Source organism: Myodes glareolus, chromosome 21 (assembly GCF_982192425.1).
Source record: "Myodes glareolus chromosome 21, mMyoGla1.1, whole genome shotgun sequence".
NCBI classification, from domain to species: Eukaryota; Metazoa; Chordata; class Mammalia; order Rodentia; family Cricetidae; genus Myodes; species Myodes glareolus.
Genome location: NC_142046.1, coordinates 13,764,524 through 13,781,499, shown reverse-complemented (window position 1 = coordinate 13,781,499; position 16,976 = coordinate 13,764,524). Strand labels below are relative to the sequence as shown.

Sequence of the window (16,976 nt, the reverse complement as noted above, 5' to 3'; positions counted from 1 at the left end):
GGTGGGGGGTAAATACTCTAAATCCATATGGAGGCATGGTAATTGTTTTGTTACCATTTGTGTGTGGCTCATTTGTAGGTCTTCCACTCTTCTCTAGGCCAGTCTCTTTCCCATGTTTGATTTCTCAGTGTAGCGCCCTGCGCTGCCATACGGAGTGTCCTGTGCTGTCATGTATAGCGCCCTGTGCCACCATGCGGAGTGTCCTGTGCTGTCATGTATGACGCCCTGCGCTGCCATGCGGAGTGTCCTGTGCTGTCATGTATGACGCCCTGCGCTGCCATGCGGAGTGTCCTGTGCTGTCATGTATGACGCCCTGTGCTGCCATGTAGAGTGTCCTATGCTGTCATGTATAGTGCCCTGCGCTGCCATGCCTTCTGGATAAGATTGATCTTCTAAGACAGAGCCCTTCTGCAAATTGGTATCACAAAGGTGACCTAGACAGTTGGAGTACAGTTCAGTGGTAAAGAAGATTAAAGAATGGGGAACTGTCTATGAGCAGTACCCATCTCTAGTGCCAGCAGTATTGGTCAACTCCAGCTTCAGATGTGACAGACACAGAAGGGAGGCTTTCTTATTTTAGGACACAGAGACTGTTAGGGCCCTCACAAGTTAAAAAATGTGTGATAATGGCTATATCTGAGTGGGAGGAGGAGTGGGAAATTGTAAGAAGGTGGAAAGAAACAGTCTCCTGTGGGGAACAGCTGTCTCGGCAGAAGCAGAAGGGCAGTTTGAAGTAGAGGGTGGAGATCTCTCAGGGCCAACATCAAGCGGGATGGATGGAAATGCGTGGTTGTTTATATCAACATTGATATATGGAAGTGTTTTAGGCTAGCTCTGGTAGCACAGGCCTACCACCCAGCATCTGGGATGAATCAGGAATTTAAGGCCAGCCTGGATTACATGAAACCATGGCTCAAAAAGAAAAAGAAAAAAGTACTTTCAAGAATGTCTACTCCATATTGTAGGAGTGGCAGACCAAAGAGATGGATTATGATTGTCTCTTGAGTAAACTCATATTGAATTCATGAATTTTACCTGAATTAATGGATTTCACATTTATTTGGTGTGTGTGTGTGTGTGTGTGTGTGTTTGCATATGCCATGGCCAGAAAACAGCTTGCAGAAGTCATTTCTCTCCACCCATCACTTGGGTCCTGGGAATCCAATTCTTGTCAGATTTGCAGTCACTGCTCCCCTGTTGAGCCATCTTGCATGCCGGAGTGAATGCATTTAAATCAACTATTTGGGAACAGGAATGCTGTAGTTTCTTTTCTATTGCTGTGACAGGACACCATGAACAAGGCAACTTGTAAAAAAGTGTTTAATTTGGGGCTTACGGTTTTAGAGGGTTAGCGTCCATGACCATCATTATGGGGAGCATTGGCGGCAGGCAGGCATATGGCTGGAGCAGTAGCTGACAGCTCACATCCTGTTCTGTAAGTAGTAGGCACAGCTAACCTCAAATGAGACCACACCTTCTAATCCTCCCCAAATAGTTCCATTAATGAAGACCAGATCAAGCATTCAAACATGTTAGCATGTTAACACATTCAAATGTGTTAGCATTTATACTCAAACTACTACAAGGAATCATCAGTTAGAATGAAAATACTTAGTGCCTTTCATAATACTTGGTAAAGACAACTGAAATTTTTAATACATAGAATATATGGATGTAGCCAGGCTGTGGTGGCATACACCTTTAATCCCAGCACTCTGGAGGCAGAGGCTGGTGGATCTCCAAGTTTGAGGCCAACCTGGTTTACAGAGTGAGTTCCAAAACAGCTAGGGCTACACATTGAAACCCAGTCTCAATATATATAATATCAGTAAAAATTCAGCTCATGTCTCCCAAGTTCTCTTCCAGTCTCATTTGCCCTTTCTTCCTTGTCTTGCAGAAGCCCTACAGAGGCCAGTGGCATCTGACTTTGAGCCCCAGGGTCTCAGTGAAGCAGCTCGATGGAACTCCAAGGAAAACCTTCTTGCTGGGCCCAGTGAAAATGACCCCAACCTTTTTGTGGCACTATATGATTTTGTGGCCAGTGGAGATAACACTCTCAGCATTACTAAAGGTAACGGGAAAACAGCAAGCAAGGGTGAGGGGGGTGGCTCGGCTGGCCTGCCCTAGCTCCCTGAGAGAACAGTTTTATAGTGTGGGGACAGAGATACCTCCAGAGCACAGTGCCCACCCTTAGGAGGCTCCAGGGTAGCAGTCCTGTGCACATGCCTCCTGTGTTCCTACAGAAGAGGACACATGGATCTCAGGCTGGAAACATGGGGCTTTGTTATTGTTTTTATCACCAGGAAAAAGCATTTTTTTTTTCCCTAAAACGTTTCCTTGCAGTAGGAACAGAACTTTTGAGTAAACTTGAATAATCTTAGATGCCAAGGCAGAGTTGTCTCCTGTGTACTCACGATTAACAGGAAGGTAAGATGTGCTAGAGAAAGATAGGAAAGAAGAAAGCCGATCATCCAAACTGATGCATCTGTTTGGTTCTTTCCTCTAAGGTGAAAAGCTCCGGGTCTTAGGTTATAATCACAATGGGGAATGGTGTGAAGCCCAAACGAAAAATGGCCAAGGATGGGTCCCAAGCAACTACATCACTCCTGTCAACAGCCTGGAGAAACATTCCTGGTATCATGGGCCTGTGTCCCGAAATGCTGCTGAGTATCTGCTGAGCAGTGGGATCAATGGCAGCTTCTTGGTGCGGGAGAGTGAGAGCAGTCCTGGCCAGAGGTCCATCTCCCTGAGATATGAAGGGAGGGTTTACCACTACAGGATCAACACCGCTTCCGATGGCAAGGTGGGTAACCACCCTGACTGGGATCAGCAGTGATGGCTCCCTGGTCTTGGTGTGTAGGATTCTCTGAAAAACACAGGGATAGTGTTGTACTTTTGGGTTTGGGACGTAAGTTTGTTTTGCTTTTTTTTTTTTTTTGAGAAAGAATTTCTCTTTAACAGCCCTGGTTGTCCTGGAACTCACTTTTTTACCAGGATGGCCTCAAACTCACAGAGATCTGCCTGCCTCTGCCTCCCAAGTGCTGGGATTAAAGACATGTGCCACCACTGCCCTGCTGACGTGGGCTTTTGAAACCTCAAAGCCTACCCCTAGTGACATACTTTCTCCAAAGAGCCATACCTCTTAATCCTTATAATCCTTTCAAATAATATCACCCCTGGTGACAAAGCATTCCATTTTTATTCAAACCATCACAGCATCTAAATTGTTTTTTGGGGGGTACTGGCTCCATGGTGTAGAACTTGCATGTGAACTTGGATTCTTTATGCAGTGCTACAATTCATATTTTTGTTTGTTTGTTTGAGTTTCTCTGTGTAACTTTGGCTGTCCTGGAACCTACTCTGTAGACCAGGCTGGCCTTGAACTCATAGAGATCCACCTGCCTCTGCCTCTCAAATGCTGGGATTAAAGGCATGCACCACCACCACCTGGCTAACGTATATACATTTTGTGCATGCACCCACACATTTTGTTTTTGAAAGATCTTGTTACGTAGTGCTAGCTTGCCTGGATATCACTATGTAGCCCAGGCTGGCTTTAAACTTTTGGCCACGTTCCTGCCTCTGAAGTCCTGACTGCTGGGATTAAGTGTGCACTGCCACACACAGCTTGTTTCATATTAGTGTGTAATGAATGTTCATGGTTTCAAATGACAAACTAATTACAATAAAAACTGTCTCCTAACTCAGTCTCGCCCAGTCTTGTCAGCCTGTGTAGACTTACCCAGTATATCTGTCCTCATGAAGTGGAGACACAGGTGGTGCCTGCATACTGGCGCCCCTCGCCTTTCCAAGGCGTTTTGAAGAGTTTCACAGTGGCTCGTGTAGTCCTGCTTCTGTCGGTGTCCTGTAGTGGTCACTCTGGAATCTCAGCACTTGGGAAGACAAGGCAAGAAGATTGCTTAGTTTGAAGCCAGACATCATGACATAGTGAACTTCAGTGTAAAACTATAGCAAACAAACAAACAAAAAAATCAAAACAGGACAATTTTGTTTTGTTTTGATTTTGGTTTTGTTTGTTTGTTTGTTGCTTTGGTTTTTTTTTTTTTTGAGATGGGGTTTCTTTTTATAGCCTTGGCTGACCTAAAGCTAGCTCTATAGACCAGGCTAGCCTTGAACTCACAGAGATTTACCTATCTCCCAAGTGCTGGGATTAAAGGTGTGCACTACCACCTCTGGCACAAAAAATTTCTCACTGTAATCTTCTACATTTGTTTCTACGCATGAACATGGGTAAGATAGTGGCTGGAACTAATCACGGGTTATACACTCTTTAAAGCTAGTGTCTGTGTTGCCAAGCCTCCCTCTGCAGCACTCGTTCCAGTCTGCCTTCACAGATCTCTGGGGTAAGTCTCCAGACCAGCTTACTAGCTCTCACCAGACTATTCGCCATCCTTGTTACTGATTGTTGAAGAAGGTGACCTTCCCAGATTCAGTATACTCCAGAGTAGCGGTTCTTTAGAAGAGCCTTCAGGCTGCAGAGTACCTTTTCCCTAGGAGGTGAGTTTCTGGAGATGACAGTTTGCTCTCCTCTGTTTTCTTTTTGTGGAGCAAGCCAAGCTGCTTCAGGATGACCACTGAGCAAGACCATGCTGTCTAGTCCCGAGTCCTTTCCTTTAATCAGCAGCCTCAGAACAGTATGGCCAGGTGTGGCCTGAGGGGCAACTCATTACCTTGAGCTTAGTCTAAGTTCTGCTTAGAGTGGAGCAGAGTTCAAAGTCCTCTCTGTAAATCGGATATGTGCTCAGAGTATACAGGCCACTGCCATGACTGGCAGTTCATCTGCTCCTCCATGGAAGAGGTTCTCCTATCAACCATCCAGGCGTCTGGAAACTTTGGAGGCTTCTCAGCCCTTGATGAGGCGTTCATCTACAGAAGTTCACATTCAAGGAAGCATTACTGGGTGGAATCATGTCCCCAGAGTGAGAGACAGGCGTCAGGATGGGGAGGTACCACAGCCCTGGCAGGACAGTGGGGCTCAATACTGAAGAATGTTTCCCACATAGCAGGGTTTTGATGCAATCCTCTTTGATTACTAAAGGGAACATTTCAGAATGCTGGGAGGGGCGGACTGGGGCTGATAAAGATTATATTTTATTTCCAAATCAGCCAATCAGTCACCAACCAGATACAGAATATTCTTCTGTAGGGCCCAAACATCTGACTTCCTCCTGACTCCTGTTTACCTCTCTGTGATCTGTGTTTTCTGAGCCTCTCTTGCTTTTTGTTCTTACTCCGGCAAGTCACAGCTGTGCATTCCCACAGTTCCCAAGACCCTGAAGCCTTCCCTCTTCTTGAAGTTTCCGAGCTTACTTTATTTTCATGGTCAGAAGTGACAGGCTTAAGTTGATAGAAATGGAACCCAGGCAGGAAATGTTGGCCCCAGGACCTCCAGATTATCTGTGCTTTGCCTTCCCTGGGACCAAGTGGTGGTGTGAGCATTCTTGGAAGAGCCTGCTAGCTAACTACCTTTCTTTCAGAGGAACTGCTACAGGGTGGGAACTTCAGGACTTTCTGTGAGCAGCTCTGAAGAGCCAGCCTGTCTCAGTTCTAAAGCACAAGTGGCATTGCCCTGTACCCTGGCACCTGGGAGTGTCTCATGAACACTCAGGAAGAGGCAGACTTCTGCCTGAGCATGCTGTATATTTGCAGGGCGGCACAGCACAGAACCAGTCACTCAGCACTAGCTTCACCTGCTTCTCTGAATGCACCCCAAATTCCAAATGTTCGTCCCAGTCATCGCCAGAGTTCTCAAAAACTAGAGCATTCAAAAGGCGACTGCCAGAGTGGGCGGTGTGACTCGAAACATGGCTGGGAATGTTGGTGTGTAAATTTTAGGTTGGAAAATGAACTTAGTCACAACTTTCTGAGGAATGGTAGAGGCTGGGATCTGTCTCCCCAAACCCTATAGAGTGCACTATGTCTGTGGCCGGCATGAGGAGAGGGCTGTGAGCTGTGAGGGTATCGAGCCAATGGTAGGCTGTGTGATAGCACCCTACGCGCTGCACTCACTGTGTCCCCAGAGCTGTTCACAGGCTCGCCTCGGTGCTGTGAGGTGAAGGAGGGCCTGCTGCTCAGATGTCCCTTCTCACAGACCACAGTTGTCACACAAGGAGCGAGGGGTATGTCTAGACAAATCTTGGTTGTCTTGAACTTTTATTTTAGTAGACTTATAGATACATATTTGGCCTGCCTACGTCTAAAAATTGTGTTATGTTCTCAACAAGCAGAAAAGGGAGCATAGATCTGCTACTGAACCCTTGTGATTATCTCCCTTTAAAGTTTTAATGATCTAATATTAACACTATAAGCTACAAAAATAATCGTGTCTGCATTTTACTGCCATAATGAAATAACCTGAAGTAGCTAATTCACAGAGGACAGTTTTATTTAGCTCTTGGTGTGGAACACTGTACATTGAAGCAGCTTGGTATACCCAACAGCCAAAGACCTTGTTCCTTCTGTGTGTGTCTTACCCCCTCCCCCACACTATTCATATGTCACAGCTGTAGTCACGCTCCGTGATCTGCCTGGGACCCAGCTGTTCCATGTAGATGTGAGCATGGAGCAGTTTCTTCCCACAGCACTGCAGCAGGAGACAAAGGTGGCTGCACCTCCCGCCGTGTGCTTTCTGCCAATGTCCACATGAGAACTCTGCAGAGTGTTCCTGGGTAGGCCCTCTGTGCTGTGGCTCTCAGAAAAGCCCCAAAGCACCCTTCTCAAGAGTCTTCCTGTGTTCCCATCTTGGTAAAGACTGTGCTGTCTTCTGACCTACAAGGTGCTGATAGAAACAGTCTCCCCAGGCAAGCTGCCAGCAATACAAGTCTTGGTGTTCGGTGCCTTACACCAAGTCCCAAGCAAGCAAACAGCTTGAGGAGACATTTGCTTCGTTATCAGTTCCCACCCTCCGACCACTGTTTACTTTAACATTTATGGTTATAAATTAAATTCTTTTTTAATTTTTTCCCAGTCAGCAAGTTCACAAGTTCTGCTGTTCATTCATCAGCAAGGACTTAAGTACCTATTTTGGAGTAGTTTCTTATCATGGGAACAACAGAATGGAAAAGATGGCCCAGGCTGTGCTCCCTTGGAACTTAGGTTCAGTTGGGTGGAGACAGAGCTGTCAGCTAACAGTGCAGAAAAGTAAGACAGGTGACGCTGCCTTCCCCACCCTGGTGGTGACTTCAGATTGGGCAGTCAGGGAAAACACTTCAGTTGGAGGGCGGGGACTAGAGAGAAGACTCTTCAGGATTAAGAGCACCACTGCTGCTCTTCCAAATGTTCCCAGTTCCATTGCCCGCACCCACACGGTGGCTTACAACCATTCTCTATATAATTCTGGCTTCAGGGAGTTTGATGCCTTATTCTGGCCTCCAAGAGAGAGCACCAGGCATGCATGGTGCACATATATACATACATGTAACTACCTATCCACATAAAACAAAAATAATTTAAAAATTTAATTAAAAGTAATTCATTGTTGGCTTTAGGCCAGCCGGGTCTGCAGAACAAGTTCCAAGATAGCCAGAACTATACAGAGAAATCCTGCCTTGACACAAAGCAGAGTATTGCACTGGAGGTTAAGGGGGAGTGCTGAAGGGAATGTTAAGGGGCGGGGGGATCAGCAGAGGCAGGTGCACGTGCCCTCAGACTTCTGAGTGTCTCTGTCAGTAAGTTCTACCCCTGCTAGAAAAAGCTTTGGAGGGTGACTCTAAACCATATACAAAGCCTTCTTCCCCTAGTGTTTGCTCTGTGAATGAGGACTGTTCCCTATCTTCCTCAGCTCTATGTCTCCTCGGAGAGCCGCTTCAACACTCTGGCTGAGTTAGTTCACCATCATTCCACGGTGGCTGATGGGCTCATCACCACGCTCCACTACCCAGCTCCCAAGCGCAACAAGCCCACCATCTATGGTGTGTCCCCCAACTATGACAAGTGGGAAATGGAGCGCACAGACATCACCATGAAGCACAAGTTGGGTGGTGGCCAGTATGGGGAGGTGTACGAAGGTGTGTGGAAGAAGTACAGCCTGACTGTGGCTGTGAAGACGTTGAAGGTGAGTTTGGGGCCTGGTTGAAGGGTGTAGGTGGGATGTCTGCTGTGCCTCAGCTGTGCCCAGGCCTTTGTGAGGCTCATCGTCTCCCATCTGTGGCTCCAGAGGTGCTGAGCGCGGACCAGTGCTGAGGAAAGGCTCCTAGAGTTGCTTGTTCTGTGGCAGTGTTCTTTCAAAGTCTACTTTCTGTTCTTGTTGGGTGACATGGAGGCCACTTCCTTACGAGAGTTCAGAGATGCACAGAGTTTGGGTTGGAAAGGAGAGTGATGAGAGATGAGTCCTCTGTGGACTGATACAAAAGGCAGATGTGTGCTGTCCTGGCATCGTCCAGTTCTCTCCCACAGGCCAGGCCTCTGCATACAGGAGCGAGTCCTTTTTTTAGGGCTCCAGACCCCATCACAGATGGCTGTGAGCCACCATGTGGTTGCTGGGAATTGAACTCAGGACCTTTGGAAGAGCAGACAATGCTCTTAACTGCTGAGCCATCTCTCCAGCTCCGCGAGTCCTTTCTAGAACAGCTCCAGTAAGCGATTATCACTGAGCTATGGCCTTTCTTCGTCCCAGGACCGCGCACCTCTCCACTGCTGACCAGTTTTCTGTAAGGTTAGGACCCCATCCCTGCATCTGCACAGCCTGAGGTGAGAGTGTCACCTGGTGTTCACCTACAGTGCTTGCTTGTGCCTGTTTTAGACAAACTCTGAGGTACAGCCTGTGAGTAGCCGCCAGAAAAGGGCCCAGAGCTGCCCACTGTTGGGAAAACAGACCCGAGTGTGTGCTTGTGTCTCAGCTCAGTCAGACTGTACATCTGACAGGCTCAGCTCTGCTCTAAAAGACAGTAAAATGGAGGCTGGAACTTTTAGTTGCCATAAGTAACTGTTTAAAGCAAGACTGCATCCCTAGATTCTAGAAGGAAAAGCAGCTTTCTGAGCTCCACAGTTAGTATTTCCCCTCCCTTTGGCCCTGGGGCAGACTAGTGCTAGGGGAAGAGGAGCAGAGGTGGGATTTCCTGGTGTACTCTTGAATATTTTCCAAATTCAGCTTTTTAAAACTTAACAGATACAGGGCTCTTTGCATTTATTAGCTAAACCCTAGTGCTCAGGTCTGGGTGGTCCACATCAGATGAGAAATGGAGATGGCAGTACAGTGTGTCAGGGCAGTGTCTGATGACAAGGTCTGCCATGTAAGGAGGAGGCAGTGATGCCTGCAGTGGTTAGAAGAATGGGAATCATGGCTGTGATGAAGGGCAGAGGCCAGGAGAGACACTGGGTCTTTGAGGGACAAGAAGCCCCAGTAAGGAGGAGGCAGATGCTCAAGGCAGATCTGATTCCATCCGTTTTGCATAGCATGAGGGGAGAGTGCTGATCCATGTCAGTACACCTGGCCGTGGTGTCACTGACTGAGAGGGCCAGGCATCGCTGGCAGGGATTTAAAACACAGCAAGGAAGTTTTAAAACACGGGGTACCTGAGATTTCACAACAAGGGAAGGCTAATTTGAAAACCTTCAAGGGCCTGCAAGGTGACTCAGTCAGTAAGTGCACCTGATGGCAAGCCTGACAACCTAAGGGTTATCCCCTGAGCCTTCATGATGGCAGGAGAAACGCATTCCCAGAAGACTCCCCAGAGTTGTCCTCCAGCCAGCACACACGTGCCATAACATATGCTCTTCACACACAATAAATAAGTAATGTGAAAAACACAGCATTTAAAAAGAGGTAGAGGTTGCACAGGGGGAAGCCCCATTGGTGGGCAGTGCTGCAGCTCTCCACAGTGGAAGGGAGTCCAGAGGAGGGTCTGTTCTGGTACTTTCTGCTAAGACCTCAGTGAGTTTCCCCAGGAGCCTCATTGGCATGTGTGCCATGGTTGGTAAAGAGTGACAGGGTCTGTTAGGTAGGGAGTTCTCATGGTGCACAGCACCTGACCACAGAGAGGCAGTTCACCCACTGTGGAGGTGTGTTACCTCCAAACACATACTGTGTAACCACTGCCCAGTCCTGCATACAGCTCCACAGTCTGTTACCCATTTGCCAGAAAAGAGTAATAAAGTGTTTCGGTTCTTTATCTCCTCTACAGAAGTTGAGAACTGTACTAAATTAAGCTAATGGCCAAAGTTACTGTGCGAATACAGGCCCACAGAGTTCTCTGTGTGTTCATAAGCTTAGTCCACCCTGCAGCTCCATAGCACTCACAGGTGCCAAGACAGGGAACCAAATACGAATGCAATCACCATTAAGGCTGTGTGGAAGCTGGAGTACTGAGCTGAATTCGAACCCAGGCACCTAGATCCCAAGCCCAACTCTTTTTGCCATCTCCTCCCTCATCCCTTATGACAGTGGTTCTCAACCTTCCTGATGCTGCAGCCCCTTAATATAGTTCCTCATGTGATGACTCCAACCATAAAATTATTTCGTTGCTACTTCATACTGTAATTTTGCTACTGTTATGAATTGTAAATATCTGATATGCAGGCCATCTAATATGCAATCCCAAAGGTGTAGCAACCCACAGATTGAGAAACCACTGCCCTATGGCCTTCCCTTGCTGAACATAGCTGTGAAACACCCCTCAGAGAACCCTACCGGCTTTTCCGGCTTCCTTCTTTCAGCAGGCTCACAGAGCAGTGCTTCCTCTCATCCTTAACCAGCAGAGGGTGCAAGACCTGCTTGTCCTTGGACCCAGTCCTCCCCATTCATGTGGAAGGCAGGTTCTGCCTTTGGAGAGCAGGAAAAGAGAAAGGCACTTGGTTGACCTCTATAGATGGGAAACTGTAGTTGTACTGTAAGTGAAAGCAGGATTCTGCAAGTGGATGCAGCGCCTGGGTTGTTGTATAGATTTGGGTTTTGCTGTTTGACTTTGAGAGCTTTAGTGCTACTATGTGCATAGTTGAATCTGGCCTTGACCTTGTTACAGTGTATTGTCACGCCCAACACAGAGTGTGCTGAAGAAAAATAACTTAAGCTGGGGAGATGGCTTGGTGAGTAAAGTACTTCTATGCAAGCGTGAAGCCAGCCAGGGTAGCATGTCTCTAACTCAGTGCTGCTATGGCAAGATGGGGAGCAGAGACAGATAGTGCTGGAAGCCTGTAGGCCACTCTGCCTAGAGTGCAGTGCAGCGACAGACGACAAGGAGGAAGGTGAAAACTTTACCCAGTTGTTCTCTGACCTGTAAGCATGTGCTGTGGCACATACACCATGGCACATCTGCATATGTTGCATGCACACCAAAACAAAACCCCAAAACAAACATCTACCAGGCTTTTTTCTTTCGGGCCACCAACCAGCTCCCAATTCATGACAGAGATTCAGTTATGAATGTTCAGCCTAGTTTAGACTTATTTCTGGCTAGCTCTTTTAGCTTAAATTAACCTGTTTCTCTCTACCTTTTTTGCCTGGGGCTTTTTACCTTTCTTATTCTGTATAACTTACACTGCTTCTTTTGGCTGGCTGGCTGGCGGCTGCCTGGCTTCTGGCCCCAGGCGTTTCCCTCGTTCTTTCCTCCTCCTCCTCCTCCTCCTCCTCCTCTTGTTCCTCTCAAGCCTAGATTTCTCCTCCTATTTATTCTCTGTCTGCTAGCCTCACCTCTCCTTTCTCTGCCTAGCTATTGGCTGATCAGCTCTTTATTAGACCAATGGGGGCCTTAGGCAGGCAAGGTTAAACAAATGTGGCATATTCAAATGTAACACATCTTTGCCCAGTTAAAGAATATTTCACAACACAAACAAACAAACAGCTATTGAGTAGAAGGAACCTAGATTTTTTAAAGAATTATTTGAAAGACGTTTGGAATATTAGTTGAGACTACTTTAGGGTCTAGTTGTGGCAATGATACTGACTCAGAAGCTCACTGACAGAGCAGCGGGAAACAGCCACAAGCGAAGCAGCACAGCCAAGCCTCAATGTGAGCACAGTGTCCTCCCCCAGTTGGTGGCTGGGGTCCTGGCTGCATCCCCATCAGCATTGAGAAACTACCTGTGTCTCCCTGAGGAGCAGCAGATCTGCCTCCCCCCCCCCCCCGAAATGGTTTATTGGGGACTCTAGAAACAGCCAATGGAAAGGGAGTTCTGCAACAACATGGACATTTGGCAGCCACACTGCAGGTTCCACATAGGCCTGCATACCAGGGAGAAAGGCGCTGTGACTAGCTTGTTGTACCATGGTGGCTGGTTACTGTACTGCCATTCTGGCAGGGCTCTGCTGACCATGGAGATCAGTATTTGAGATGGCCATGATGTTTGAGAACAAGTGGTTTTTTGTGGGCTCTTTGTGGGAAGTAGTTACAGGCTAGCTGTGGAACTTCAGCTTCTACACCTGCTTCCCAGCACAAAGGCTAGTCAGGAGCCAGCATCTCCCCCACGGTGCTCTTAGCTTTGTGTGTGCATGGCAGGCCACTGTGCTGTTGGCCACACTCACCTGAGAGCCCAGGAACAGAGTCATATCTAAAAGTGGTACCCCTCTTAAGCTGTAGACTGCCACACTTGGGGCGAGGCCAGGAAGCATGTTAGATAGATGTCTGTTGTTGAGTCTCAGTGATTGTGCCTGTGCAAAGACAAGAAAATAAAATAAAGGTCAGTATTAGAAAGCCAGTCTGTCTTCCAGAAGAGCCGTGTGCTTGTTCCACCTCTTAGCACCAGAGGCAACTGCCACAGCAATAGGATTACATGGCCCTGATGCCTGATGGCTAGGCATTGAAAACATCTTCCGAGGCTGAGGTGCCCAGCTCCAGTGCTGTCTAGCGTGCACAGAGCCTTGAGCTTGCTCCTTAGCACTGTATACAGATGCTATCTGCAGAGAGGTGGAGGCAGAAAGAGCAGGGGTTGGAGGCCATCACATGAAACCCTGCCTCAATTAAAGAAGGAAAAAAGGAGAGAGTGGGTAGGGGGTGAGGGGCTCATAGAAAATGAGAGAGAGAGAGACAGACAGACAGACAGACAGACAGACAGACAGAGAGACTGTTAACAGGGAGAGAGACAGACTGACAGACTCAGGTCGTTAAGCTACCGGGGAAGGACATAGCAGCAGAACTTGGTCAGCATAACTGACAAGCTGTCCTTAGCCACTCTTTAGGACTGTCTTAGAGGATCCTGCTTCCTCGCAAGACCCTGTGAAGAAAGCAGTTGACCCCTCTTTCCCCAACAAGTAAGTGTAAGGGACAAAAAGATGAAGGAAAATTCAGACCTCTAAGTGTTTCTTCCACCCAGCCCATCATAGTCCTATTTTATTGTGTAAATGGAAGAAGGATGGTGTGAATTTAAAAAATAAACAGAGGAGCTTCGCAAGTTAGAATGACAGTTTTGATATTTTGTTTTGTTTTTTAAATTTCAATAGTTAAAAACCTAGATTACACATAAAATAAGAAATTAAATCGTGTCTAATTCCAGCAGGGGGAGACAAACTCACACTGATTTTTCTGAAAGAAAAAAGGCAAGGAATGATGTGTGTGTGTGTGTGTGTGTGTGTGTGTGTGTGTTGGGGTGGAGTCAGGCATACAGATAGATAGGAAGGAATGATTGTTCTGTGTGTGTGTGTGTGTGTTGGGGTGGAGTCAGGCATACAGATAAACAGGAAGGAATGAGTGTATGTATCAGTGAGGGGGTGAAGTCAGGCATATGGATAGGCAGGGGGGAATGATTGTTCCATGTGTGAGTGCATGTGTGTGAGACAGCGCGGAAATCTGTAGATACACAGCAGGAAGGTGATTTTGAATAATGTTCTGCCTCAGGATCATGGGCCTTTTTAAGAAATCCACAGCAAGTGAGATTCCTGAGGCGATGTGACTGGGTGGTTTACTGTAGTGCGTTCCACTAGAAAAGAAAGGCACAAGGTGGTGGTGGTGCATGCCTTTAATCTCAGCATTTATGAGGCAGAGACAGGTGGATCTCTGTGAGTTTGAGGCCAGTCTACTCTACAAAGCAAGTTCCAGGACAGGCTCCGAAGCTACAGAGAAACCCTGTCTCAAAAAGAAACAAACAAACAAAAGGCAGAAAGAAAGTAGAAGGACTTGAATGTGAATGTTAGAAAGGATCACTGGAGAGTAACTTTGTCATAGCCAGTTGTATTGTGCAGCATTGGCCCCTGGGTTCTGGCAGGCACCGCTAGTCTTAGTGTGTCACCAGATACATTAGGGTATTGCACACCAGAGCCAGACAGGCTGCCGAGCAGCTGAGAAACAGAAGGGACTTGGAAAGTCCAGCAGCCACTGGTGGTGTGAGAATGAGTGCCCTTTGCTAAGCTTGGGCAGTGACAGGCAACATGCTGTGGCAACATTAAAGCAGCTCACGTTTAAAGAGCAGCAGGTCACATCTCAGTCTAGTCTTTTGGAACCTGTGTTTAGTGTTAACAGACCAACACACTGGCATTGATCATGCTTTGCTTCTCAGCATGGCCGACCAAAGGGAAGAGGCCCCAAGAAAAGGTTGACCCATCCTCTGGAGTGTCTTTCCCCTTGTCAGAGCAGGAACTGGAACAGCCAGAGTGCCAGCTTTGTGAACAGTTCCACTCTTGGCACAAACACAAACTCAGTGTAGACACACTTACACACTTGACATGGGAACAGTGTGGACACTTACACACTTAGCACAAGGTCTGGTGGAACTACCTACCCAGAGAAGCTCATTTTCCAGAATTCTCTTCCCTACCACACAGGCAGACTCCTTGCAGACACCTCATGTGATCTGCTGTCCTCCTTGCCTCCAGAGCCTGTTCTTACAGCTAGGGAGACTCTGCCACTCCCCACTGCCTGTTCCTGTTGTGGTTAAGAGGCAGTGACTTAAGTTGCAAGGAGCATAGAACACAGTCCTTCAAACTCAGCCTAGAAAGGGAAAGAGTGGCAGTCTGCCTGTCTCTGGTCCTGTACTGTGACCTACACCGAAGACACTGTGAATTGTCAGAGAGCTGCTGCTAAAATGAGATCATTTTAGAATCTGGGTGATTGACCCCCTAGTCAGTGGTGATTGCTTCATTAGGTGCTCATGATGCCGCATACCTAAGCAGCTCAGTATCTGTCTGCTACTTCTGCCAGTGAGAGGCACTCTGGAGATGCAGCTCTCGAGCCAGCTCCATTTCAGATTCTTGACACTGTTCCCTCTTTAATGTTAAGGGTGTTAGATTGGGAAGCACACAGTACTTGTGGAATCAATACCATAGTGTTTGTACTTCTCCAAGAGCACAGAAGACCTGGGCAGCAATGCCAAGCAGCTCTGACCCATGACCCATTGACTCACTGGTAGAACATCTGGTAGAAACAGCAAGGGAGAAAAGATCCAGTTTGGTTCGTGGTGTCAAAGGGTTTCCACCTATCACTATGGAAGGCGTGGCAGAGTGATCTGGTCTATAATGGCAGGCGTGTGTGACAAAACCACTTCCATGATCATAGCTGGTCTAGAACCAGAGACTGGGTCTAACCTTTAAAGACCTGCCTGTAATGAGAACTTGTTCCAGACAAGCCCCACCTCCTGAAAGGTCCACAATTGCTCCATCAGCTGGGGAGCAGCTGTTCAAGACATGAACCTGTTGGTGACATTTCATATTCAGTCCATAATACTGTTGATGAGAATTTGCCCCACAAGGCTCTGCATATCACTAGGACAAGACTCATTGAGCTTGGCAAGGACAGTGTAACCAGTGGTCACCAAAAACAGTGGCCTAGGCTGAGTGTCAGTTGCCTCTGCTATTTGCATTAGCTCTTGAAGCTGTGTCCTTCCTCATAGCCACTTCCTTGCTAAACAAATCCTATGCTCCTGAACTTCCCTTCTGCAGGAGGACACCATGGAGGTGGAGGAGTTCCTGAAGGAGGCTGCAGTGATGAAGGAGATCAAGCATCCTAACCTGGTGCAGCTGCTAGGTAAGCATGCACAGACTCAGAAGAGGGGCTCTGGTCCAGATGTCCGTGTGCTGAGTGAGCATCATTTCTTAATCAAAGACAGCTGTGTGTTTGAGGGATGGGGGAGTCAGAAGACAGGTAGAGTAGGTTTCCGCTGTCCACCATGGGGTCTGGGGGCAGGCAGGCCCGTGTGACAAACACGTTTACTCACTGAGTTGTCGCACCAGCTCAGAAGCCTTTTCTTCAGCACCAGACTTTTCTAGGGTTCCTTCCCTTGGGAGGAGGGCCATATGCTCACGCCCCCCCCCCCATGTCCTGTTGTCAGGGGTGTGTACCCGGGAGCCCCCGTTCTACATCATCACGGAGTTCATGACCTATGGTAACCTGCTGGACTACCTGAGAGAGTGTAACCGGCAAGAAGTGAGCGCCGTGGTATTGCTCTACATGGCTACACAGATCTCCTCAGCCATGGAGTACCTGGAGAAGAAGAACTTCATCCACAGGTAGGGTTGGGCAAAGCAACCCCACCCAGCCTCACCCCTGCTTCAGAACACCAGTCTTAGTACTCAGCTCCCAGCCTTGGTGCTGGCAGCTCACTGGCTCTTGAAACAAAGGCAGACACAAATGCCTGACGTAAGTGCTGCTTGTGGCAGACGGGACTAAGTCCTTCAGGCCCCAGGCCTGGGCCAGTGGAGCAGCTAATTCCCGGGAAAGAAGTGTTTCATTTCTGAGCCATTTTGGACTTAGTGAATATTAAATGAAATTCGTAAAAGGCCTCTTTCCTTCCTAATAGCCATGACTCCCTCTGAAACAATGCAGCCCAAGACCAACACTCAGTAAAATCTCTGCCTGAGCACAGTGAAAGCCAGGACCTAGGCCTAGTTTGTGTGTGGCTTTTCTTCCTTCTCTTTGTTTTTCATTGTCCACCGGCTGTCACTGGGTTTGGGGATGTTTCCATGGCTGTAGAAATGTACAGAATATGCAAGCCGGAACTAGGCATTTTTGCTGCTTTTAAAACCCGGAGTGTTTTGACCTTCAAGTGTGCCACAATTATCTGGGTTTGCATGCTTTGCTGGTGGAAGTGGCTTC

At 47.7% G+C, this 16,976-nt stretch overlaps 1 protein-coding gene across 3 annotated transcripts in view; it reads left to right on the top strand.

Moving 5' to 3' along the window:
* The window catches only part of Abl1 (ABL proto-oncogene 1, non-receptor tyrosine kinase), a 119,717-nt gene that overhangs the window by 90,749 nt on the left and 11,992 nt on the right, over positions 1 to 16,976 (top strand). For all 3 annotated transcript variants that reach the window (XM_048432037.3, XM_048432035.3, XM_048432039.3), the window contains 5 exons: positions 1,898 to 2,071; positions 2,508 to 2,803; positions 7,802 to 8,074; positions 15,824 to 15,908; positions 16,213 to 16,390. In XM_048432037.3, the coding sequence (XP_048287994.1) occupies positions 1,898 to 2,071; positions 2,508 to 2,803; positions 7,802 to 8,074; positions 15,824 to 15,908; positions 16,213 to 16,390 (1,006 nt within the window). The remainder of the gene's footprint in view (positions 1 to 1,897; positions 2,072 to 2,507; positions 2,804 to 7,801; positions 8,075 to 15,823; positions 15,909 to 16,212; positions 16,391 to 16,976) is intronic.